Source organism: Megascapheus bottae, chromosome 6 (genome assembly GCF_031878675.1).
Source record: "Megascapheus bottae isolate mThoBot1 chromosome 6, mThoBot2.hap1, whole genome shotgun sequence".
NCBI classification, from domain to species: Eukaryota; Metazoa; Chordata; class Mammalia; order Rodentia; family Geomyidae; genus Megascapheus; species Megascapheus bottae.
The window spans coordinates 62,295,183-62,321,512 of record NC_143514.1 but is presented as its reverse complement, the minus strand read 5'-3'; the positions used below and the strand labels follow the sequence as shown (position 1 = coordinate 62,321,512).

At 41.5% G+C, this 26,330-nt stretch overlaps 1 protein-coding gene across 2 annotated transcripts in view; it reads left to right on the top strand.

Annotated features, from left to right (window-relative positions):
• Positions 1-543: 543 nt before the first annotated feature.
• The window catches only part of Ago3 (argonaute RISC catalytic component 3), an 82,692-nt gene continuing 56,905 nt past the window's right edge, over positions 544-26,330 (top strand). Inside the window, exons 1-5 of one of the 2 annotated variants that reach the window (XM_090335237.1) lie at positions 544-683; positions 8,592-8,763; positions 12,616-12,736; positions 17,576-17,784; positions 18,666-18,802. In XM_090335237.1, coding sequence (XP_090191363.1) covers positions 665-683; positions 8,592-8,763; positions 12,616-12,736; positions 17,576-17,784; positions 18,666-18,802 — 658 coding nt within the window. In that variant the 5' untranslated portion in view covers positions 544-664. Of the gene's footprint in view, positions 684-8,591; positions 8,764-12,615; positions 12,737-17,575; positions 17,785-18,665; positions 18,803-26,330 lie in introns of those variants that run through there. The other variant, XM_090335238.1, reaches the window with a different exon arrangement.

The window sequence follows — 26,330 nt, the reverse complement described above, 5'->3', positions numbered from 1 at the left end:
GAGAACAAGGCCAGCCCGGGAGGAGGTTCCCCAGGACACGCAGGTCAGCAAGGTTTCCCGCATGAGGCCAGAGGGGCTGGAAATGCCCGAGATGGCTTACGTGGGAGCGAGAGAAGGTGCGCCATGGCCTGGAGAGAGGCTCCGCAGTCAGCGCGGGGGTGGACGCGGGGACCGACTGCAGCTGCCCCGGGTCCGGAGAGAGGTGGTGGGATGTGACGAGGCGCTGCTTTAAGCGTGGAAGAGCTGTGACATGCAAAGTGTTTCGAACTCTCCTCAAGAGGCGGCGGCTCAAGCCCCCGGGGCTGTCGCCGGCCCGCACGGCCGAGGTGGCGCTCCGGGCCACGTCGCGCACCCCACGGCCCCGCCCGCGTTGGCGTCTTGCGCCGACGTCGCGCTCCGGCCCAGCGGAACTGACGCCGGCGGGCTTCCGGGGGCGGCGCGGGGACGGCGGGGACGGCGGTGGCGGCCCGCGGCCGTGGGGGGCGTCCTCCAGCGAACCTCGGCTGCCGCGCGCGGCGCAAGTCCCGGACCGGTCTCCATCGAGCCACCCTCCTGGCCGGAGCTGGCAGTGCGTGGCGGCCCCAGGGCGCCCCCGTTCCTCGCGCCTCCGCGCTCCCGTGGCGGGCGCGCATCTCCCTCGGAGCGCGTCCCTCAGCTTCCATGAATGGAAATCGGCTCAGCAGGTGAGTCTAGGCCGCGGGGGCGGGGGTCACCGCGCTGGCGGGGATGACACTGTCGCCAAAGGATCACCGCCGCAGCGGGTCACCTCGCTGTGGTCCCCGCACGCCTTTCGCCTCGCGCCCAAGTACATGGAGCTGTGCACCTAGCAGGCGCCCCAGGCTCCCCCCCCCAACCCCGGCCCCGCTACAGTAACCATCGCCAGTGAGTTGTCGAAACCGCTGTAAGGTTTGAAGTTTAGGGGTGTCCAATTTTGCGCCTTCTTCTCTTTTTGTGCCGATCCTGGGGCTCGAACTCTGATTTAGGCATTGTCCCTAAGCTCCTTTTTGCGTGATCATTTGAACCGCTTCCGGCTTTTTCTGGTGGTTAATTGGGGTGAAGAGTCTCCGCGATGGGGCTGGGAACATAGCCTTAGTGGTAGAGTGCTCGCCTAGCTTGCATGAGCCCTGGGGTCCATTCCTTGGTACCAGATACTCTGAAAAATCCAGAAGTGGCGCTGTGGCTCAAGTGGCAGAGCGGCAGCCATGAGCAAAAAGTGTTTGAGGACAGTGCCCAGGCCCTGAGTTCAGGCGTCAGGACTGGTGCAAAAAAGTAAATAATTTAGGGCCGGGAGTTTGGCCTAGTGGTAGAGTGCTTGCCTAGCATGCACGAAGACCCGGGTTCAATTCCTTGGTACCACATACATAGAAAAAGCCAGAAGTGGTGCTGAGGCTCAAGTGGTAGAGCTCTAGCCTTGAGAAAAATCCAAGGACAGTGCTCAGGCCCTGAGCTCAAGCCCAGGACTGGCGGGGGGGGGGGGGGGGGGGGGGGAAGTAATTTATTTGAAATAGGAAAGGGAAGGGAGGAAAACAAGATGAGGGGAGGGACTGGGGGGAGGGAAATGGGGACAAAAACATGAGGAGTATCGTGTGTGAAGTAATGCACCTTCCATCTGGCGAATATAACTGTAACCCTTCTATTAATTACAATAAATAAAAAATAAATAAAATAAAGTATGACTTCTGTCTGGGCTGGCTTCGAGCGTGATCCTCAGATCTCAGCCTCCTGAGAAGCTAGAATTACAGCTGTGAACTAGCAGCGCCGAGCCTGGGTTGTCTTTAAAGCACAGTGTGGAGGGACTTGCTTGCATTCTCATTCCAGTCAGAGATGAGAAGGGTGTCTTTTACCTGGAGTTGTGTGCCCCCAGGTACACAACTGCCCTCCAAAGCACACAGTAAAGACACACTGACATCACTGCTGGGATTAAGTTTGCAAAAACATCCTTGCTTCTAATGTTTACCCTCCCCGCTACTTCTCTGTCTGGGCTGAGGAAGCATAGTAAGGTAGTTTCTGAGGAGCCTGGAGATGTCATTAGCCCAGATCTGCTCATATGAAGAGGTGGATCTTAACAGTGATGACAGCACTTTTGTTTTTCATTCTATGTTCCCTAGACAAAGCAGTCCTCTTGTTTCTGCAAGTTTTAGGACTTAGGAAAAAAAATTTTTTTTTGTGTGCCAGTTGTGGAGCTTGAACTCAGGACCTGTGCACTGTCCTTGGACTTTTCTCAAGGCTAAACCTCTACCACTTGAGCCACAGCACCACTTCCAGCTTTTTTCTATGTATGTGGTATTGAGGAATCAAACCTGGGTCTTCGTGCATGCTAGGCAAGCACTCTACCACTAGGCCAAATTCCTGGCCTGGGAAAACTGCTTTTTTCTTTTGGGGGAAAAGTCACAATCTTGAGAAAACAAAGTAAAAAATGGACAATACTTTTGCTTTTGAAAACGAAAAACTCTGATTATATACTAATTTATTGAGGGTCATAAAGTAGCTGTCAGGTCAGAATTTGCTTATATGTTAAATATGAAAGTGCTCTTCATCACTGAACATACTGATTTATAATTTTCAAAATGTTAAGGGAGGGACAGGAGTTTGGCCTAGTTGTAGAGTGCTTGCCTAGCATGCACTAAGACTTGGGTTCTATTCCTCAGTACCACATACATGGGAAAAGCCAGAAGCAGTGTTGTGGCTCAAGTGGTAGAGCTGTAGCCTTGAGAAAAGCCAAGGACAAATGCTCAGGCCCTGAGCCCAAGACCACAGGGAAATAAAACAAAAACAAAGAAACAAAACAGGAAAAAATATTAAGGAAGAGCTTGTTTCTTTGGAATCACAAGTCCCTGAATTTCACCTCCTCCCCCCACCCCCTCTGTCTAGTGATCTATTGCTTCCTATCTTATCTTTTTTGTTATCCTTGTTGTTATTGGCAGTGGTGTGGTAGTCATGGGGCTTGAACTCAAGGCTTGTACTCTTGTCCCACAGCTTTTTCACTAGGCTAGTGCTCTATCACTTGAACCACAGCCCATATTCTGGCTTTTTGGGTGCTTAATTAGAGCTGAGTGTCTAGGACTTTTCTGCCTCGACTGGCTTGGAACTATGATCTTCAGATTTCAGCTCCCAAGTAGCTAGGATTACAAATGTGAGCCACTGGCACCTGGCTGATTTTTGTACATTTTAAGCCCATCAGGCTACCTAGCAAACATCAGTATAGTGTACATGTATGTACGTGTGCATGTGCTAGTCCTGGGGCCTGAACTGAGGGTCTGGGCACTGTCCCCTGAGCTTTTGCCTTGAGGCTAGCACTCCATTACTTAAGCTCTACTTCGAGCTTTTCTGATAAGTTACTTGAAGTCTCACAAACCTACTACTCAGGCTAGCTTCAAACTGAAGTACTCTAATCTCAGCTTCCTGAGTAGCTAGGATTATGAGCATGAACCACTGACATCCTACTTTTTATATATTCTTCATATGTTCTTTTATATATATATATTCTTGATGTTAATCCTAATACATTTTTTTTTTTTTTTTGCCACTGATGGGCTTAAGCTCAGGGCATGAACCCTGTCTTTGGACTTTCTCAAGGCTAGCACTCTACCACTTGAGCCTCAGCACCACTTCCGGCTTTTTTCTATGTGGTACTGAGGAATTGAACCCGGGTCTTCATGCATGCTAGGCAAGCACTCTACCACTAGGCCAAACTCCCGGCCCCTCCTAATACATTTTTTTACCAATTTTTTTTTTATCAGTCCTGGGGCTTGAACTCAGAGCCTGAGCACTGTCCTTGGGCTTTCTCATGGCTAGTTCTCTATCACTTGAGCCATAACACCACTTCCAGCTTTTTCTATGTATGTGGTACCAAGGAATTGAACCCAGGTCTTCATGCATGCTAGGCAAGAAGTAGACCAAACTCTCGGCCCTTCTTTTATATTTTTAAATCAAATTCTAACCTAGATCATTCATTTTTAAAAGTTTTATGTAACAAAGTTATTTTCCAAAGCAGTTAAAATGAATGAAAAGAAATCTAGATATACTTTTGTTATTTGAGGGAATTTTAGGTATGTAGATAATTTAGAATAGTTTATAGTTTATATTTATATTTATTTATTTATTTATCTGTTTTTACTGGAACATACTGCCCTCACAGTATGCAGAGAATCTTGGGGCACTGTAAAGGGGTTATTTCCTGAAGTAGTCTGTTGTGTATGGAAAAACTTTAGCTCTGAGAAAAATTCTTGCCAAATTGTCTTTAACCGTTAGATTCTAGTTGAAAACTATTGTACTTTATAATATAATCATCCACTTTCCCATTTGTTTCTATATTCTTAAAGTACTTGAAAGTCTACTAAAAGACAAACTGAAAGACAAACTATCTTGGTAAACACATTCTATATACATAAAACTAAACTTTTAAAAAGTAGCTTATTTTCTTTTTAAATTAATGTACAGGAGAGAAGTGTACAGCAATTCTGTGTTTAGGAAGGTAAAATTTAAAAGATACTTTTTTATTACAGCTGGTATCTTTTCAAGACGGGTTTAATCTCTGGATGCTGGGAGTAGCAGCATTTACCAGACATTCCTACTTTGTAATTCAGTTGTCTAGGATACCCAAATAGACTCTCATTCTTGGCTCACAAAGTAAACAGATGTGAGAAAGAATATTGTGTGGTTTTCAACCATAATGGTTATGCTATTAGTATATATAACAGCCTTTCTGTATGTATTTGGAATTTCTGTGGTTTTTCTGCCATTATCTGTGTAAATATTAATGACTTTCTCTGATTTTTTTTTTTTTTCCAGTCTTGGGCTTGAGCTCAGGGCCTGAGCACTGTCCCTGGATTTTCTCAAGGCTAGGGCTCTACCACTTGAGCCACAGCACCACTTCTGGCTTTTTTCTTTTTCTTTTTTTTTTTTCTGGCTTTTTTCTATGTATGTGGTATCAAGGAATCGAACCCAGCTCTTCATGCCTGCTAGGCAAGCACTCTACCACTAGGCCAAACTCCCGGCCAGTTTCTCTGACTTTTAAAAACAAAAAAGAGACTGTTGAGATTCAGCAAAACATGATCATATAACTAATGCTTTCTCTTCTAAATGTAAATATTTTGTGGCTTAGTTATAACAAAATATTATATTTGTCTGAGATATTTAATTAAATAATTGTTGTAATAAAAATAAGTCTTTGTTTATTTAGCTAGTGATTAGTATTTCCAAATTGTCACATTATTGAGAAATCATATTTGTAGAATCAGATATTTTTAGGTTTTTTAATATTTAGATGAAAGTTTTCAATTGCAGGTTTACTTTTTTTTTTTTTTATGGGTTGTGGGGCTTGAACTCTAGGCCTAGGCGCTGTCCCTGAGCTCTTCTTCAGCTCAAGGCTACCCCTTGAGCCACAGCACCACTTCCAGTTTTCTAGTGGTTAATTGGAGATAAGAGTCAGTCTCCTGGTCTTTAGTGCTTTAGTGCCTAGACTGGCACAGAAAGGAAGGAAGGAAGGAAGGAAAGAGAAAGAAGGAAGGAAAGAAAGAAAGAAAGAAGGGAGGAAGAGGCGAGGAGAGGGGGGAGGGAGGGAGAGAGGGAGAGAGAGAAAGCCCAAGGACAGTGTTCAGGCCCTGAGTTCAAGACCCAGGACTGGCAAAACAAACAAACCTTCTCAAGCCTTAGCTGGGTGTACAGTGGCATACCTGCCATGCTGAGTTACCTAAGAGGCTGAAATTGGGAGGATTGCCATGTCAAGCCAGCCCAGGTAGAAAAGTCCTCAAAAAAAAAAAAGGGTTGTTTGTTTTTTTAGTCATGGAGCTTGTACTCTAAGCTAGGGCACTGTCCTTGAGCTCTTCAGCTTAAGGCTACCACCCTAACTCCTGTGCCTGGATGCTGTCCCTGAGCTCTTCAGCTCAAGGCTACCACCCTACCCTGGAGCCATAGCCCCACTTCTCCTTTTCTAAAGATTGATTGGAGATAAGAGTCTCAGGTTCTTTTTTTTTTTTTATGTTTTATTTATTTATTTATTGCCAGTCCTGGACTTAAGCTCAGGGCCTGAGCACTGTCCTTGGACTTTCTCAAGGCTAGAGCTCTACCACTTGAGCCTCAGCAGCACTTCTGGCTTTTTTCTATGTATGTGGTACCGAGGAATTGAACCCGGGTCTTCATGCATGCTAGGCAAGCACTTTAACCACTAGGCCAAACTCCTGGCCCCGAGTCTCAGGTTCTTTAGTTCCCAGCTGGCACTGAATTGCTTTTAATGTGATCCTCTGATCTCAGCTTCCTAAGTAACTAGGATTACAGGAGGAACCACTGAGCTCCTTTCCTCAAAACTCTTCATTTCCTCTGGGGAAGGATGGACACAGTGGTGGGACCTGTGTAAGTGACTCATGCCTGTAACTCTAGTTACTCAGGAGGCTGAGATCTGAGGATCTTGGTTAAAAGCCAGCCCAGGCATCAAAGTCCTAGAGACTCATCTCCAAGTAACAACCAGAAAACTGGAAGTGGTGCTGTGGCTCAAGTGGTAGAGTGGTAGCCTTGAGCTGAAGAGCTCAGGGGCAGCACCCAGGCTCAGCGTTCAAGCCCGTGACCCACCAAAAAAAAAAAAAAAAGAATCCTAGGATCAGGCATGGGTCCAAGCTCAGGATCAGGTGTGGGCTCTCATGGTAAGGGAGAAACTATCCTAATATTAAGCAGACAGAAACATGGTATGGGCTGGGAATGTGGCCTAGTGGTAGAGTGCTTACCTTGCTTGCATGAAGTGCTGGGTTCAATTCTTCAGTATCACATAAACAGAGAAGGCAAGAAGTTGTATTGTAGCTCAAGTGGTAGAGGGTTAGCCTTGAGCAAAAGAAACTCAGGGACAGTGTCAGGCCCTGAGTTCAGTCCTCAGGACTGGCAAAACAACAAGAAAACCTACCACCAACAAAAAAATCCATGATATGGCTCAGTGGTACCTCACCAGTCTAGCAAGCTTGAGGCCCCAAGTGCAGACTCTCAATACTGCCCAAAAGGGGGAAAAAAAGTATTCCCTATTGTGTTAAGAAATTGAGCATCAACAGGCCTGATACTCTTATTTATTTATTTATTTTTGTCAGTCATGGGGTTTGTACCCTGGGCCTTGCTACTGTCCCTGAGCTCTTCAGCTCATGGCTTGTGCTCTAGCCCTTGAGCCACAGTGCCACTTCTGCTTTTCTAGTGGTTAATTGGAGATAAGAGTCTCATGGTCTTTGGTGCCTGGTCTAGCTTTGAACCTTGATCCTCAAATCTCAGTCTCCTGAGTAGTTAGGATTACAGGCATGAGCCACCACACCCAACTGAGGCCTGGTATTCTATAAGGGATTTTAAGTATAGTATGTTTTAGATGATAAATATAAGCATCATAGTGAAGTAGGTTTAGACAGATTTACCAAATAAATAAGTGGAATTTGCAAGTAGAAACTTACTAAAAGTCATACACTAATATTTGCTACTTAGCTTGGTAGGCTTAAAATATACAAAAATCAGCCAGGTGCCTGTGGCTTACACTTGTAATCCTAGCTACTTGGAGGCTGAGATGTGATTATGGTTCCAAGCCAGCCTAGGTGGAAATATCCTAGACACTCTTAGCTCCGGTTAAGCACCTAAAAAGTCAGACATTGGGCTGTATCTCAAGCACAAAGACAGGGCCGAGAGTTTGGCCTAGTGGTAAAGTGCTTGTCTGGCATGCATGAAGACCCAGGCTCAATCCCTCAGTATCACATACATAGAAAAAACTGGTGCTGTGGCTCAAGTGATAGAGGTCTAGCCTTGAGAAAACCCAAGGACAGGGCTCAGGCACTGAGTTCAAGCCCCAGAACTGACACACAAAAAAAGAGCCCAAGTTCAAGCCCCAGGACCAGCATGCACACACAAAAAACAGATGTACACAAAAATCAGAGGTGGCACAAAAAACAGATGTACAAAACAATCAGAGGTAGCACAAAAAAACAGATGTACAGAATCAGAGGTGATTGGGAGTTCCGGCCTAGTGGTAGAGTGCTCACCTAGCATGCATGAAAGCCCAAGTTCAATTCCTTGCTACCACATACATAGAAAAAAGCTAGAAATGGTGCTGTGGCTCAAGTGATACATCTCTAGCTTTGAGAAAGCACTTGGGTTTATAGATAAAAAAAAAAAATTGAGACAGAAATATGACCTACTCTAGAATTTCCACTCTTGCCTAGCTGTACAATAATCTTTGCTGTACAATGACAAGAAAATACCTGTTCACAGGGTTTTTTTGGTTTTTTGCCAATCCTGGGCATGAGCTCAAGGCCTGAGCACTGTCCCTGGATTATCTCAAGACTAGAGCTCTACCATTTGAGCCACAGCACCACTTCTGGCTTTTTTCTATGTATGTGGTACTGAGGAATCGAACCTGGGTCTTTGTGCATGCTAGGCAAGCACTCTACCAAACTTCTGGCCCCTGTTCACAGGTTTTTTAAAGTTGAAGTTCTTCTAAGAACAGTCTTACTTTTCAACACTTGGCTTTAACATTAACATTATAGGTTATCCTTGCAATGCTCACATACTCTGCTTTTCAAAATTATGTCCAATGCAATTTGTAACTGTGTAACATTTTTTTCTGTCTCTTTCAGGACCTGTTGGGGCCCAGCCCCTACTCATGGTGCCCAGAAGACCTGGCTATGGCACCATGGGCAAACCCATCAAACTACTTGCTAACTGTTTTCAAGTTGAAATCCCAAAGATTGATGTCTACCTCTATGAGGTAGATATTAAACCAGACAAGTGTCCTAGGAGAGTGAATAGGTATGAAGTCATGGTGTTCATTTGCTATTTGTATTTGCTTTAGTAACTATTTCTGCTTATTGTATATGTCTAAATAACAATGATAATATCTAATAGCTTGACCTAAAAATCATGATAATTTTTGTATATGTACTGGTACCAAGGCTTGAACTCAAGGTCTCACACTCTCCCTTGTCTTCCTTTCTCACAACTAGCTTTCTGCCACTTTAGCCATACCAGTCTAGTTGATAATTTGTTTTGATAGTGATTATACTTCATGAATGTGATGGTTTGAAAATCAAATCTTTGCTGTCAAGTTTATTCTTGAAAGACTGGCTATTTCCTTGAATACTTTTTAGTAAAACAAAATTGAAAAGGTAGGGGTGGGGACAAATTTTGTAGTGCGTAGAATATCTTTCTAGGAATCAGGTCAGCTTGATTTTGTCATTCTAGGCAGCCCTTGTTGTTTTGTCTGTAATTACTACTTGCTTAGGCTAAATTTAATTTTATGTTAAATTATACAAATAGAATGTGAGTATGCCCCACTCTAATACAGATTGTGTAAACAAAAATGAGAATCAGGCCAGGCAAGGTAGACCACATATTTAATACTAGCTACTCAGGAGGCTGAGATCTGAGGATCACAGTTCAAAGCCATCCCTGGCACTAAAGACCATGAGACTCTTATCTCCAATTAACTACTAAAAAACTAAAAGTGGTGCTGTTGCTCAAGGGGTAGGTTAGTAGCCCTGAGCTGAAGAGCTCTGGGACAGCACCCAGGCCCAGAGTTCAAGCTCTATACCAAAAAAGAAAAGAAAAGAAAAAGAAAGAAGAAAATGAGAATCAGTGGTGTGAGAGAGCCTACTGGTAGAGTGCTTGCTTAGCATGCATGAAGCCCTCGGTTTGATTCCTTAGTGCCACATACACAGGAAAAGCTGGAAGTAGTGCTGTGATAGAGAGCTAGCCTTGAAAAAGCTGAAGGGCAGTGTCCAGGCCCTGAGTTTGTGCCCCAGGACTGGCAAAAAAATACAATATAATAAATCACGCCGTGATCATGTTGCTCCCCTTTTTATGTGTATCTCTTTGTATATGTCCTTTCAGATACATTTTCACTGTTTTTGTGATTATGAGTATACAAAAATAATAATTCATTTCCTGTAGTCTGTAATTTTTTTTTTTTTGCCACTTGTAGGGCTTGAACTCAGGGCCTGAGCACTGTCCTTGGACTTTTCTCAAGGCTAGAGCTCTACCTTTGAGCCACAGTACCACTTCCTGCTTTTTTTCTTTATATGTGGTGCCGAGGACTCAAACCTGGGTCTTTGTGCATGCTAGGCAAGCACTCTACCACTCGGCCAAATTCCCAGCCCCCCACCCTCCTTTTTTTTGTCAGTTGTGGGTCTTGAACTCAAGTTCTGGGTGTTGTCCCTGAGCTTTTTTTTATTTTTTATTTTTTTTGTTGTGTCATGGGGCTTGAACATGGCCTGGGAATTGTCCCTGAGCTCTTCAGCTCAAGGCTACTGCCTACCCTTGAGCCAAGCCCCACTTCTTGTTGTCTAGAGGTTAATTGAAGATAAGAATCTCTGGTTCTTTTGTGCCTGGGCTGGCTTTGAACCTTGATCTTCACATCTTAGCTTCTTGAGTAACTAGGATTAGAGGCGTGAGCTACTGTGCCCATGTCCCTGCTCTACTTGCCCCTGAGCTTTTTCACTCTAGGCTAACTCTACCACTTTGAGCCATAGCTCCACTGCCAGTTTCTAATGACTAATTAGAAACTCACAAACTTAGCCAGTTGTGTTGGCTCATGCCTATAATCCTGGCTACTCTGGAGGCTGAGATCTGAGGATCAAGGTTCAAAGTCAGCCCAAGCACTGAAAGAACCTAAAACAACGTGAGACTTATCTTCAGTTAATCACTAAAAAAAGGGGAAGGGGCTGTGGCTCAAGGGGTAAGTTGGTACCTTTGAGCTGAAGAGCTCAGGGACATTGCCCATGCCCAGAGTTCAAGCCCCATGACCCACAAAAAACAAAGAATCTCACAAACTTTCCTGCCCATTGTGGCTTTGAGCCATGATCCTTAGATCTCAGCCTCCTGAGTAGATTGTAACTTTTTTAAACAATTGTGTATCAAACATCTTTTCTTGTCTGTACCTTAAATCAAAATGCTTACTGGCTGAAAATGGAGGTATCATCGTATCCTTACTAATTAGGTGGTTTTATGAGGTTGGGAGGAATACAAGGATGCTTGTTGTTCATAAGTCATTCTCAATGCAGGGACCTGGAGTGTGGCCTAGAGGTAGCGTGCTTGCAGAAATGAGAACATCTCAGTCCAGTTTGATGATGATGTAAAAGTCAGACCCTATCTTAAAAATAACCAATACAGGGGCTGTTAGTTTGGCCTAGTGGTAGAGTGCTTGCCTAGCATGCACGAAGACCCGGGTTCAATTCCTCTGTACCATATACATAGAAAAAGCCGGAAGTGGTATTGTGGCTAAAGTGGTAGAGCTCTAGCCTTGATAAAGCCCAAGGACAGTACTCATACCCTGAGTTCAAGCCCCAGGACTGACCCAAAAATAACAACATAAATAAATAACCAACACAGGAGTGGGCATATGATTCATGTGGTAGAGTGTCACCCATGAGTGAAAAGGCCTAAGCTTTCTCTTGAGACTGTAGGTTTAAGCATTAAAACCAGCATAAAAATGAATAAAATAAGATGTCAAATATAACCAAAACATGCCAGAAGCTGGTGGCTTATGCGTATAATCCTAGCTACTCAAGAGGCTAATATCTGAGAATTGAGGTTCAAAGCCAGCCTGGCGAGGGAAACCCATAAGACTCTTATCTCCAATGAACTGTAAGTGGTGCTATGGCCTAGGGATAGAGTGCTGGCCGTGATGAAAAGAACCCAGAAATAGCACCTAGGCCCCATAGCAACAACAACAAAAACCGTGCCGAGTGACTCAAGTGGTAAAGCACTTGCCTCAAAAGCAAAAGGCCTTGAGTTCAACACCCAGCATTGATCATCCCCTACATCTCCAATAAAAAATACTCAGGGCCAGGAGTTTGGCCTAGTAGTAGAGTGCTTGCCTAGCATGCACAAAGACCCAGATTGGATTCCTCAGTACCACCTCCATAGAAAAGCTGGAAGCGGTGCTGTGGCTCAAGTGTTAGAGCACTGGCCTTGAGGAAAGCCCAAGGACAGTGCATAGGCCCTGAGTTCACACTCCAGAACCAGCAAAAGGAAAAAAAGAAGGCTCATTGTATGAAAAATCATTAAAGTAATAGGCTGGGATTCTAATAGTTGCTATTTCAGCATAGTGCATAGGGCAAATCTTACTCTTTGAGAAAGAAGTGAACATGTCAAGAAGGGCATAATGAAGATTAAAGAGACTTTTTTTTTGGTGGGTCATGGAGCTTGAACTCAGCTTGGGCGCTGTTCCTGAGCTCTTCAGCTCAAGACTACTGCCCTACTCTTGAGCCAAGCCCCACTTGCCATTTTCTAGGGGTTAATTGGAGATAAGAGTCTCAGGTCCTTTAGTGCCTGGGCTGGCTTTGACCCTTGATCCTCAGGTCTCAGCCTCCTGAGTAGCTAGGACTACAGGCATGAGCTAGGCACTGGCTAGATTAAGGTCTTTGAGTAGCTTCTATGTCCCAGGATGATTTAATAATTTACTGGATTCATTCTTCTCCATCTCTAATATCACATTGTACTCTGCCACCAATTAGTCCTTTTGTTATCCTAAGCATTGGTTCTAAAAGCAAACTCATGTCACTTCTTTGGCATTTTTTAAACTGTGCCATAAATTATTTCAGTTAATAGTTTTCCATTTCATTTTACAGAGAATTATGTGATTGTAATTTTTCCTTTCTTTAGGGAGGTAGTTGACTCAATGGTTCAGCATTTTAAAGTCACGATATTTGGAGACCGAAGACCAGTTTATGATGGAAAAAGAAGCCTTTACACAGCCAATCCACTTCCTGTGGCAACTAGTGGGGTAAGATGTATCTTTTGTTGTTGTAAAGCTCTACTTTTACCATGTCTCCTATTAAATTTTTGAAATGTAATCAATGTGACTGTAAATATATATATATCACTTATCTCTTTATGTTAAAATATTTTTAGATTTCTAGCAAAGTAAAAATTATGCATATAGGAACTCTGAATATGTATATATATACATACATATACACGTGTGTATACACATACACATACATCCCTTAGATCACTAACCTCTTCAGTTTTATCATTTTCTTATTCTCTTTTGCTCTCGATCATATTTGCTTATTTCTACCTTCCTCCCTTTCTCTTTTGTATATACCCTGTGTGTGTGTAAAAGGGGTACTAGGGCTTGAACCCAGGGCCTCATGTATGCTAGGCAAATGCTATACCACTTGAACCACATTCTTTGCCTTTAGTTTATATTATATATATATATATATAAAGAGAGAGAAAGAGAGCTATATAGAGAGACACATATACATATTTTTTTCCAGGATTAAGCTGTATACATTATACATTGTAATGTTCAGTATTTTAATGTGTATTTTCTAAGAATAAGGATTAAAAAAGCATAATATAGGGCCGGGAGTTTGGCCTAATGGTTAAAGTGCTTGCCTAGCATGCACAAAGACCCAGGTTCGATTCCTTGGTGCCACATATATAGAAAAAGCCGGAAGTGGTGCTGAGGCCCAAGTGGTAGAGCTCTAGCCTTGAGAAAGTCCAAGGACAGTGCTCAGGCCCTGAGCTCAAGCCCAGGACTGGCAAAAAAAAAAAAAATAATAATACATTTGGCCAGGAGTTTGGCCTAGTGGTTAAAGTGCTTGCCTAGCATGCACAAAGACCCAGGTTCGATTCCTTGGTGCCACATATATAGAAAAAGCCGGAAGTGGTGCTGAGGCTCAAGTGGTAGAGCTCTAGCCTTGAGAAAGTCCAAGGACAGGGCTCAGGCCCTGAGCTCAAGCCCAGGACTGGCAAAAAAAAAAAAAAAAAAGGCATAGTATAGTTTCCAGCTTCATTAAATTTCACATTGACTTGGTACTTATGTATGATCAATAACCCATATCCCCAAATCCTCAGTTGTTTCAGTGATGTTGTTTAGTATCATATCTCCCCATACTTTGGGAAAGTATCTGGTTCAGGCAAGACATAAACATCATTTCTCTGTCTCTCTGTTTTTGTTGGTCTTGGGGCTTGCTCTTTGGGCCTGTGTGTTCACTGTCCCTGGGCTCTTCAGCTCAAGGCTAGCACTCTACCACTTTGAGCCAAAGTGACATTTCCAGTTTTCTGGTGGATGAGTCTCTCAGACTTTCACACTTTTATGCCTGGGCTGGCTTTGAACCCTGAACCTCAGATCTAGGCTCCTAAGTAGCTAGGATTACAGGCATGAGCCACCATCACTAACTCGGCTAATATATCTCTTTAGCTATCATTAAAGAACAGCTCCCCAACCTTTTTCAGGGCCTGGGCACTGCCCGTGGACACTTTTTGATCAAAGGTAGAGCTCTGCCACTTTAGCCACAGCACCTCTTCTGGCTTTTTCTGAATATGTGGTACCCAGAGTCAAACCCATGGCTTCATGCATGCTAGGTGAGCATTCTACCATTAGGCTACACTCCTGGCCCTTAAATAATTTTTTTTCTTGTATTTTATTGTTGAGGTAATATATAGAGGGGTTATAGTTACATTTGTCAAATAGTAGGTGCATTATTTCTCAAACTTTGATACCCTTTCTCATGTAGCTTCCTCTTCTCAGCCTCTGTCAATCACTGTTCTTCTTTCTGTCTTTGGATTTGACTTCTCTATGTACCTCATTTAAGTGGAATCATTCATTACTTGTCATTTTTTTTTTTTTTTTTGCCAGTCCTGGGATTGGGCTCAGGGCCTGAGCACTGTCCCTGGATTTTCTCAAGGCTAGGGCTCTACCACTTGAGCCACAGCACCACTTCTGGCTTTTTGCTGCGTATGTGGTACCGAGAAATCGAACCTGGGTCTTCGTGCATGCTAGGCAAGCACTCTACCACTAGGCCAAACTCCTGGCCCCTGCTTGTCATTTTGTGACTGGCTTAGCATAAAGTTTTCAAGGGTTTTCCATGTTGTAATGTATGCTTGAATTTCCTTCCTTTTGAAGTCTAAATGATATTCCATTGGATATGTGCACAGCATATTATATTCATTTCCTTTTAGTAGACACCATTCAGCTATTGTAAAAAAGAATCCTTTTATGAACATGGATGTACAATATCTTTGGTATGTTTCCTTCAGTTCTTTTGGGTATATAACTAGGAATGATACTGCTAGAGATAATGTGGTAATTACAACTTTAAATTTATAAGAAATCTACCATACTATTTTCCAGAGCAGCTATGCTATTTTGTATTTTCCCAACAGTGATGCAAAGGGTTCTAAACATTGTTTTGTTTGTTTGTTTGTTTTGCTTTGTATCCATGCCAGCTCTTATTTTGCCTTTGTTTGTTTTAATATTAGTCATTTGGGGTTTTTTTTTCCCTCTAGACAGGTCTTACTATGTATCCCAAGGTTGTCCTCAACTCTCAAGTCTCCTGCCTAAACTTTCAGAGTACAGGGATTACAGACATATTTAGCTTCTCAGTAGCTAGGCTAATGGACGTGGAATCATATTTCATTGTGATTTTTACTAGAGTTTCTTTTAATAATTAGTGATATATAATATTTTTTCATATATTTCTTGGCCATTTGTGTGTCTTCTTTGAAAAATAATCCTTTCAAGTTATTTGTTCACTTTTTTAAATTGGCCTTGATTTTTTGTTTTGTTTTTGTGCTGGACTTGGGGCTTGAACTCAAGGACTGGAGCGCAAGGTTAGCACTCTGTCAATGAGCCACAGCACCACTTCCAGGTTTATGTTTTTGTTTTGCATAGTTTATTAGAGATAAGAATCTCACGTGCTTTTCAGCAAAGGCTGGCTTCAAGCTGCCATCCTCAGATCTCAGCCTCCTGAGTTGCTAGGACTACATGCATGAGCCACCAGCACCCCACTAGGCTGTTTTTATTAATAAACTATAGAAGTGTTCAGTTTTTTGTTTTGGGGATTTTGTTTTGTTTTGTTTTGCTGGGCCTGGAGCATGAACTCAGGGCTTGGGCTCTGTCCCTGAGCCTCTCTGTGCTCAAGGCTAGTACTCTACCACTTGAGCCACAGTCCACTTCTGGCTTTTCCTGTTCATGTGGTACTGAGAAGTCAACCCAGTGCTTGAGCACTCTATCACTAAGCTGCATTCTCAGCTCCTTAGATGTTTCTTTTATGGCCTGGATATTAAGCCTTTATCACACAGTTTACAAAGATTTTCTTGTATAGGCTGTCTTCTCATCCTGTCAGTTAAATCTTTTGATATACAATTATTTGTTTTTTTGCAAGTCCTGGGACTTGAACTCAGGGCCAGAGCACTGTCCTTGGGCTTTCTCAAGGCTAATGTTCTACCACTTAAGTCACAGCACCACATCCAGCTTTTTCTAATGCAGGGCTTCATGCATGCCAGGCAAACACTTATCACTAGGCCAAACTCCCAGGACAACAGTTGTTAGGGTTTTTTGTTGTTGTTGTTGTTGTTTGTTTGTATATTATTTTGCCAATCCTGGGGCTTGAACTCAGAGCCTGAGTACTGTCCTTGGGCTTTCTCAAGGCTACAGCTTTACCATGTGAACCATAGCACCACTTCTGGCTTTTTCTTTGTATGTGGTATCAAGGAGTTGAGTGCATATTAAGCAAGCACTCTACCACTAGGCCAAACTTCTGGCCCCAACAATGATTAGTTTTTGTTTTGTTTTGTTTTTTTTTGCCAGTCCTGGGCTTGAGCTCAGGGCCTGAGCATTGTCCTTGGACTTTCTCAAGGCCAGAGCTCTACCACTTGAGCCTCAGCACCACTTCCGGCTTTTTTCTATGTATGTGGTACCGAGGAATCGAACCCGGGTCTTCATGCATGCTAGACAAGCACTTTAACCACTAGGCCAAACTCCCGGCCTGAGCAATGATTAGTTTTAAAGATTTTAGTTCTCATACTTTTTAGCAATTGGTGATGCTTGCTTAAAAGGATTATCACTATATGATGCTGTCATTCCTTCAGCACTTACTGATACTATCCTGCAAGACAGAACATTTTCTTCTACTTTGTTTATTAATCTGGCTGTTCATTTTATCCTGTAGATGAGCGTTTTTTTTGATACACGTATTTTTTTTTCTATTTTTTTTTTTTTTATGTCCGTCATTGTGGGGCTTGGACTCTGGACATAGGTGCTGTCCCTAAGCTCTTCAGCTCAAGGTTATCCTTCTGCCACTTTGAGCCACAGTGCCCATACAAACACAGACACACATTAAAAATTCAAAATAGTTGGGTGTTGGTGCTCATGCCTGTCATCCTAGCTACTCAGGAGGCTGAGATATAAAGATTTCGGTTCAAAGCCAGTTTAGGCAAGTCTGTGAGACTCTAATCTCCAATTAACCACCAGAAAACCTGAAGTGCTGCTGTGGTTCAAGGGGTAGGGCTTTGAGCTGAAGAGCTCAGGGACAGTGCCCAGGCCCAGAGTTCCAAGTCCCACGACAGATGACCAAAAAATAAAATAAAAATAAAACCAGGTGTTTGTGAATTACAACTGTAATCCTACCTGTAGGAGGCTGAGATCTGGGGATCATGGTTTGAAGCCACGCCAGAGACACACACACACACACACAGTATTTCTGTTAATCTATACTATTAATATTGGGACTGATTTTATTTTGCCTTTTTTTCTCAGATGTTTGTATAATTTAAATTTGAAATAATTTGTATTATCTCTTATCCTTTGCTACTTTTATCCTATCAACAGGTAGACTTAGATGTTACATTACCAGGAGAAGGTGGGAAAGATCGTCCTTTCAAGGTGTCCATCAAATTTATCTCTCGAGTGAGCTGGCACCTACTACATGAAGTACTGACGGGACGAAGCTTGCCTGAACCACTGGAGTTAGACAAGCCGATCAGCACTAACCCTGTCCATGCCGTTGACGTCGTGCTCCGACATCTGCCTTCCATGAAGTGAGTATTTCTGGCTTTTGTCTTTAGATGTTAAACATGAAGGTTTTCCTTGGCCTTCCTTGGTTAACCTTCATTTGCTATATATTTTTTTTTGCTATTTTACTTTATCAAGAATTGACTGATAAAGTTACAGGAAATGGTCTGACCTTTGTGAATAAATACTCATCATTGTCTTATTTGTTCTAATGAATTGTGTTATTTAAAAAAAAAGTGTCGGGTATGGTGGTTCACACCTGTAATCCTAGGTGCTCAGGAAGTTGAGATCTGAGGTTCACAGTTCAAAGCCAGATTGGGCATGAAAGTCAGTGAGACTCTTACCTCCAATTAACCACCAGAAAACCAGAAGTGGCACTATGGCTCAAGGGGTAGGGCTACCACCCTATACCTGGGCCTGGGTGTTGTCCCTGAGCTCTTGACCTCAAGGCTATCCCTACCCCTTGGGCCATAGCACCACTTCCCCACTTCTGGTTTTCTGGTGATTTAATTGGAGATAAGAGTCTCATGGACTTTTTAATGCCCAGGCTGGCTTTGAACCTCAATCCTCAGATCTCAGCTTCCTGATTAGCTAGGATTATAGGCGCTTAATTGATTTTTAGAAAGTATTTTAAATACTATTTAGTCTTTCATGAACTAATGATACTGAAAATGGAAAATTTCAGAGAAGGGTGTTGATAGACTTTTTCATTGAGAAAGGCTACTTTTTATTTTTACAAGTTGGGGATTTATTTTAGTTTCATATGGTTATAGTTATTAACATCATTTTGATAAGTTGTTATTTAGTTTCCCCTAAGCTCCCTAGTTCTCCAGATTTACACACTTGTATGGGGAAAAAAATGTTTGTAGGAAGGAAAAGAGTAAGCATGCCATTTTAATATTTGTAGATACACTCCCGTGGGACGTTCCTTTTTCTCAGCTCCAGAAGGATATGACCATCCTCTGGGAGGGGGCAGGGAAGTATGGTTTGGATTCCATCAATCTGTTCGGCCAGCCATGTGGAAAATGATGCTTAATATTGATGGTAAGGAAACTAAAACTATATTCTGAATTGGGTAGGTGATTTCTATATGGCATATGCATGTGAATTTTATACATTTAATTGTGTACTAGTGTCTTAAAGAATGTTTAGATGTATATTATGACAAACTGGAAAAATCTTTGTATTTTTATTATGTTTCATTTGAAAAAGCTCTATGTAGAACTTTACTTGGAATACTACCAAACATGAAGCAAACACATGGAAGGAAATACAAAAGCTATGATGCAGTCATCTGAGAAAAATTATTATTATTATTATTTTTGCTAATCTTGGGGTTTGAACTCAGAGCCTGAGCACTGTCCGTGGGCTTTCTCAAGGCTAGTGCTCTACCACTTGAGTCATAGCACCACTTCTGGCTTTTTCTCTGTATGTGGTACTGGGAGAATCGAAACTCAGGGCTTCGTGCATGCTAGGCAAGTACTCTACTGCTAAGCCACACTTCCAGCCCTGAGAAAAATTATTTTATAGACCAATTTACTTTTGTCTTTTAACTAAAGATCAACATTTCAATATAAAATACATTTATTAAGAAAGAGACCCCAGGCATTTGTGACTACTGCTGGTGCCTAATGTATTGCTCATGGAATTCTCATTTTTTAGCTGCTCTCTTAACTAACACTTTTGGGCTTATGTAAATAGAATAGTATGAACTGCCATGTATGTTACCATTATTCAGGTTGCCAGGATTTTTCTACCTTTAATCTATCGACTTTTTTTCCTATATAGTTAAGTTTTTAAATCAGATTCTGGGCAGCATATTTAGTCCCTACTACTAGTCCCTACTATTTAGTCCCTACACATATCTTTGAAAATATGGATGCTTTCTTATACAATAATAATATTTTATATGCAAGGAAATTTAAGTCTTTTATTTATTTATTTATTTTTGCCAGTCCTGGGCTTGGGCTCGGCTTGAGCACTGTCCGTGGACTTTCTCAAGGCTAGAGCTCTACCACTTGAGCCTCAGCACCACTTCCGGCTTTTTGCTATGTATGTGGGGTACCGAGGAATCGAACCCGGGTCTTCATGCATGCTAGGCAAGCACTCTATCACTAGGCCAAACTCTCAGCCCCTAAGTCTTTTTTTTTTTTTTTTTTTAGTATTTTCTAATACCTTGTCCAAAACCAAGTTTCTCTGTTATCTCAAATATGTGTTTTTCTTCTTAGTTGACTCAAATTAGAATCCAAACAAGATCTACACATTGGTTGTTACATCTTTTTCATTAGAGTATTCTTTCTCTCCCTCCCTTCATTTCTCTTTTATGACATTGCCTTGTTGAAGAGCCTTAATTATATAACTTGTAGAATATTCCCAAATCTGAGTTTGTCTTTTCATTCTTTTGTGTTGTTACCTTGTTTCTCCTGTATTTTTTTAAGATAAAAGCTAGCACTTTCAGAAGTTGGACTTACTTCTGGTTTAAAAAAAAAATAGGACGGGAGTTTGGCCTAGTAGAGTGCTTACCTAGCATGCACGAAGACCTGGGTTCGATTCCTAGGTACTATGTTACATAGAAAAAAGCCAGAAGTGGTGCTGTGGCTCAGGCCCTGAGTTCAAGGCCCAGGAGGGCAAAAAAAAACAAATGCATGTGTATATGTTCAAGGCTAGCGCTCTACCACTTGATCTGTTTTATCACTTGAGCCACAGCGCCACTTTCTAGTTTTCTGTAGTTAACTGGAGATGAGTTTCACGGACTTTCCTGCCTGGGCTGGCTTTGATCCCTGATTCTCAGATCTCAGCCTCCTAAGTAGGTAGTATTACAGGTGTGAGCCACCACTGCCTGGCTTAAAATATATTTTATATGCATTTTTCATTATCTCATTCTTTTTTTTTTTTCTCAAGGCTAAAGCCACCATTTGAGCCACCATATTACTTCTGGCTTTTTCTGTGTATGTGATACTGAGGAATTAAACCCAGATCTTTATGCATGCTAGCCAAACACTCTACCTCTAGGCAAAACTCCCAGCCCCCATTTGTCATTCTTAGAGTTGTACAATACTAGTGCCACCAAAATTAATTAGGTTAACTAGAGATTAGTTAGTATTTTTAGAGGTCTTTTTTTTTTTGTCATTTGTAGATTTATAACTTAGAGCCTTGGATGTTGTCCTTTGAATGTCTTTATGCTCAAGGCTAGTGCTCTACCACTTTGAGCCATACCTCTGTCTCCAGTTTTCTGGTGATTAATTGGAGATAAGTGTTCCACAGCCTTTCCTACCTAGGCTGGCTATGAACTGTGATCCTCAGACCTTAGCCTCCTGAGTAGCTAGGGTTATAGGCATGAGCCACCAGCAACTACCTTATAGGTCTCTTTTTTTTGTGAGTTTTCTAAACAGTCCAATTGCTATTCTAATAATTGATTACTTATAATCAAATAATTTATTTTTCCAATTCTGTTATTCTTTTCTTGTTAGATGGCATAGTTATGTGGCACAGCACAATGTCTTAATTACTGTTCATTGATAGCATACTTGCTTTCTGACACTGCAGGTTATTTTGGCCTTAGTCTACCATTTCTACCCAGAATCTAGAATTATTGTTCCAAGAGCCTTAGATCTTCCCAAATCAGTATACAATTTCCTCCTCTTTTGTAAAATTGAGAGATGGTTTATTTAACCAATCAGACCCCTTGCAATTTCTAAATATAATTTCAAATTTATTGAGATGTGTCTGCAAGATGAATTCCTGAAAGTGAGACTGAGGAGTTAAGAGTAAATATATTATCATTGTGATAATTGTTGCCATATTGCCTTTCATAAAGGTTGTACATTTTTAAAATTAATTTAGTTTTTGTGCCAGTACTCTGTGCTAGGAAGTTGTCCCTCAGCTTTTAACTCAAGTCTGGTGCTCTGCTACTTAAGCCTTAGCTATACTTTTAGTTTTCTGGTGGTGAGTTGGAGATAGGAGTCTCATAGATTCTTCTGCCTTGAGCTGACTTTGAACCACAGTCCTCGGATCTCAGCCTCTTGAGTAGCTAGGATTACACATGTGAACCATCAATACCCAGCAAGGTTGTAAATATTTATGTCGACGAATGGAAGTACCTATTTCCTTATACCTTTTCTACTAGAATTGTCTGATTAAACATATAGAATTTATTTTTATTTATTTATTTTTGCTAAGGCTAGAACTCTACCACTTGAGCCACAGTACCACTTCCAGCTTTTTTCTTTATATGTGGTACGGAGGAATCGAATCTGGGTCTTCATGCATGCTAGGCAAGCACTCTTACCACTAGACCAAATTCTGGCCCAATATATAGAATTTATAGTGTAGTTTCTTACCATTTCTTGAATCATCTTTTTTTAGTAGTAAAATTGTTGAAAAAATTGTTGAAAACAATGAACTTTAATCCCTGTTAATGGAAGGCTCTTATTTACTAATATGTTGTAGTGTTTTTATTATATAATTTTCTAGGAACTGCAAAATTTTGTATGTATTCCTCTTATGATCCACATATTGTTTAAGAAACTTAAAATTTTTAGTTGGAGGTCTTTTTGTTTTTCACTTTTTTTTTTGTAGGTCTTGGTGCTTGAGCCTGGGTCTAGGTGTTGTCCCTGAGCTCTTCAGCTCAAGGCTACTGCCCTACCCCTTGAGCCACATAAACCACTTCTTGTTTTCTAGTGGTTAATTGGAGATAAGAGTCTCTCAGACGTTAGTGCTAGGTCTGCCTTTGAACCGGGATTGTCAGATCTCAGCCTCCTGAGTAGCTAGGATTCTAGGCGCAAGCCAACGTGCCCAGTTTGTTTTCTCACTTTTTGAAAATGTATTTCTAGTTACATTATTTTGTTAATCAAAGAATGTGGTCCTGGTCCATATTTCTTTCTGCTGTTTTCTTTTGGGTTTTTTCCTTTTTTTTTTTTTTTAACCTCCTTATCCCCCACTGAAGATTGAACTCAAGGCCAAATACATATGAAATAACGAAATAAACATTACATTAGCCCTGTTTAAAATTTCATTTTGAAGAGAGGTAGGAAAGAAAAACTCACCTTGAATCTTCTAGGTTTCCCACATGGTCCATGCTGTTATTGAACTCTTGGGCTCAAATAAGCCACCTACCTTGGACTCCCAATTAGCTGGTACATGCCACTACAGCACACTTGTATTGTCCTACAATTTGTTGTGTTTTTGTTTTTGGTCAGTCATTGTAGTTGAACTCTGGGCCTGAGCACTGTCCCTAAACTCTTTCAGCTCAAGCCTAGCGCTCTGCCACTGAGCCACACTTCCAGTTTTCTGTGTTTAATTGGAGATGAGAATTCCATGGACTTTTGTGCTCAGGCTGGCTTTGAACCACAGTCCTTAGATCTCAGCCTCCTCAGTAGTTAGTATTACAGGCGTAAGCTACTAGCACTCAACTATACTTTCTTAATTACAGATATATCTTGATATGGCATAGAATTGTTTTGTTATTAGTCAGGTTAGTTAAAAGTGTTTTTGTTGCTGGGCGCTGATGATTCATGCCTGTAAACCCTAGATACTCAGGAGGCTGAGATCTAAGGATCTCAGTTAAAAGCTAGCCCAGGCACGAAAGTCCATGAGACTTTTTTTTTTTTTTTTTTTTTTTTTTTTTGCCAGTCCTGAGCTTGAGCTCAGGGCCTTGGCCCTGTCCTTGGACTTTCTCAAGGCTAGGGCTCTACCACTTGAGCCTCAACACCACTTCCAGCTTTTTTTTTTTTTTTTCTATGCATGTGGTACCGTGGTACCGAGGAATCAAACCTGGGTCTTTGTGCATGCTAGGCAAGCACTCTACCACTAGGCCAAACTCCCAGCCCAGTCCATGAGACTTCTATCTCCAATAAACCACCAGAAAATTGGAAATGGCACTGTGGTTCAACATGGTAGGGTGCTATCTGTGAACTGAAGAGCTCAGGAACAGTGCCTAGACCCTGACTTCAAGCCTCACAACTAACCAAAGCAACAAAAGTTTTTTGTTTTCTTTTTAATGAATAGGAAAGTCTTAGTCTTTGTTTTGTCAAATTACTTCATATCTTTTTCCTGTTTTTTTTTTGTGTGTATCAAACTTTTAAGTTGTACATTTTCTATGTCTATATGATACATCTAATATTAGAACATTTTTCCTCCCAGTTTTTACCTTTTCTACATTCATGTGCTTCTCTTTGTTAATGCCTTGTCCAGTAGGTCCCCTAAGGAATTTTATTCTCCTCTTCTTCCTTCCTCCCCTTTAATAACTAGTTATTGCTAGCAGTGAATTCCCCCCCCCCCCACCCCAGGTCCTGGGCCTTGAACTCAGGGCCTGGGCACTATCCCTGAGCTTCTTTTACTCAAGGCTACCACTCTACCACTTGAGCCAATTGCCACTTTTGTCTTTTTTCTGTTTATGTGGTATTGAGGAATTGAACTCAGAGCTTTAAGCATGCTATGCAAGCGCTCCACTGCTGAGCCACATTCCCAGTCCCTGAATTATTTTATTACCCATTTACTTTATGATGATTTTGTGTAGTGAGTTTCCATTAATGATAATTCACTGCTTTTATTACATTTTTTTCCTCTGGTGACTTTGGATGGATGCTTTATTTTGTTGTTCAAATTTGAATGAAATGTGATTCTTTCTAACTACCTATTAGAAGATGGTAGGAGGAACATTAGTTGCAACTTAGCACAGTTGTTTCTCCAATTTTCTCTTCTCCAGTCCTCTGTCCTCCCTTATGTTGATGGATGGATTCATTCTTCCAAATGCCACCATAACCCTTGTGCCTCTCCATAACTTAAGTATTTTAACTAGTGCAATTTTTGTAGGTTCCTCCAAGTTCTTACTTCTAAAGGATACATCTTTGACCTCTTTTTTTTTTTTTTTTTGCACCAGTCCTGGTGCTTGAACTCTGTGCCTGAGCACTGTCCTTGAGGTTTCTCAAGGCTAGTAGTGCTTTACCACTTGAACCACAGTTCTACTTCCCACTTTTTCCGTGTATGTGGTATTGAGGAATCAAACTCCCTAGCTTCATGCATGCTAGGCAAGCACTCTACCCCTAGGCCATACTCCCAGCCCTAGATTTTAACAATTAGAGAGTTTGTAAACGGCATGTAAGCGTTTTTTGGTACTGTTTTATAACTTTTTTTAAGTTTTAAATTATTTGAAAATAAAAATTGCAAAAGAAAAGTAGGTTTCACTAATGCACCTTCTATTTGGTGAATATAATGAAATCCTTCTGTTAATTACAATTAAAAAAAGAAAAGTTTCACTTTTAAAATGGTAAATTTTTTTGAAATTGTTACTTCTAAATTACTTTACACTTACCCTATGATATTTTGTGTACCTCTTTCTCTACTTCCTTCTGAGATTCACCATGTAGTCTCAGTTCTAAACATTGTCATTGTCCCATTCTTTTTTTTTTTTTTTTTTTTTTTTTGCCAGTCCTGGGGCTTGAATTCAGGGCCTGGGCACTGTCCTTGAACATGTTTTGCTCAAGGCTAGTGCTCTGCCACTTGAGCTACAGCACTACTTCTGGCTTTTTCTGTGTGTATGGTGGTGAGAAATTGAACCTAGGGCTTCATGCATGCAAGGCAAGCACTCTACCACTAGGCTTCGCTTCCAGCTTGTCCCATTCTCAAATGGGACTTTTCTCTTTTTGGAGTGAAGATTTTGTATTCTCCTGCTAGGCTTCTATATACTTCTTGTTATTCTCCATTGCTCAGATGGGGCTTCTGACATAGGTTTTGCTAGTCTCAAGTACTTTGGGTCATATTTACTCATAATTTGGCATTTTCTTGTTTTAATTATCTTAATTTTACTAAATTTTTTCCTTAACAATCTCTCTGTCATTCTATACAGGTCCTAGGGAAAAAGGTAGGAAATCTTGGAACTAAATTACCATATAATTATACTGGAACTTATCATAGTCTAGCACTGGGAATTTTTAAGAAAGAGTTAATAACTATCAAAAATCAAAAAGAAGCTGGGTGTGGTGGCTCACGCCTATAATCCTAGCTACTTAGGAGGCTGAGATCTGAGGATTATAGTTCAAAGCCAGCTGGGGCACTAAAGTTCATGAAACTCTTACCTCCAATTAACCACTAGAAAATTAGAAGTGGTGCTCAAGGGGTAGGGCAGTAGCCTTGAGCTGAACAACTCAGGGACAATGCCCAGGCCCAGGAGTAGGGTGGTAGCCTTGAGCTGAAGAGCTCAGGGACAGTGTCCAGGCACTGTGACTTACAAAAAAAAAAATATATATATATATATACATATACATATATATATACACACACACATATACACATACACATATATAAACATATATACATGTAATGCATATATAAACAGATGTGCATGTATACGCATATATAAACATATGTATATACATACATTGAACTGATTAATAGTAATGCATGTCAAGGAAATGGGGCTGTGGCTCAAGGGGTAGGGTGGTAGCCTTCAGATGAAGAGCTCAAAGACAGCGCCCAGGCCCAGGGTTCAAATCCCACGACCGACCAAAAGAAAAAAATTAATGCATATCAGAACTGGTGTGATCTAGCATGCTTAGGGAGAATTTAAAACTTC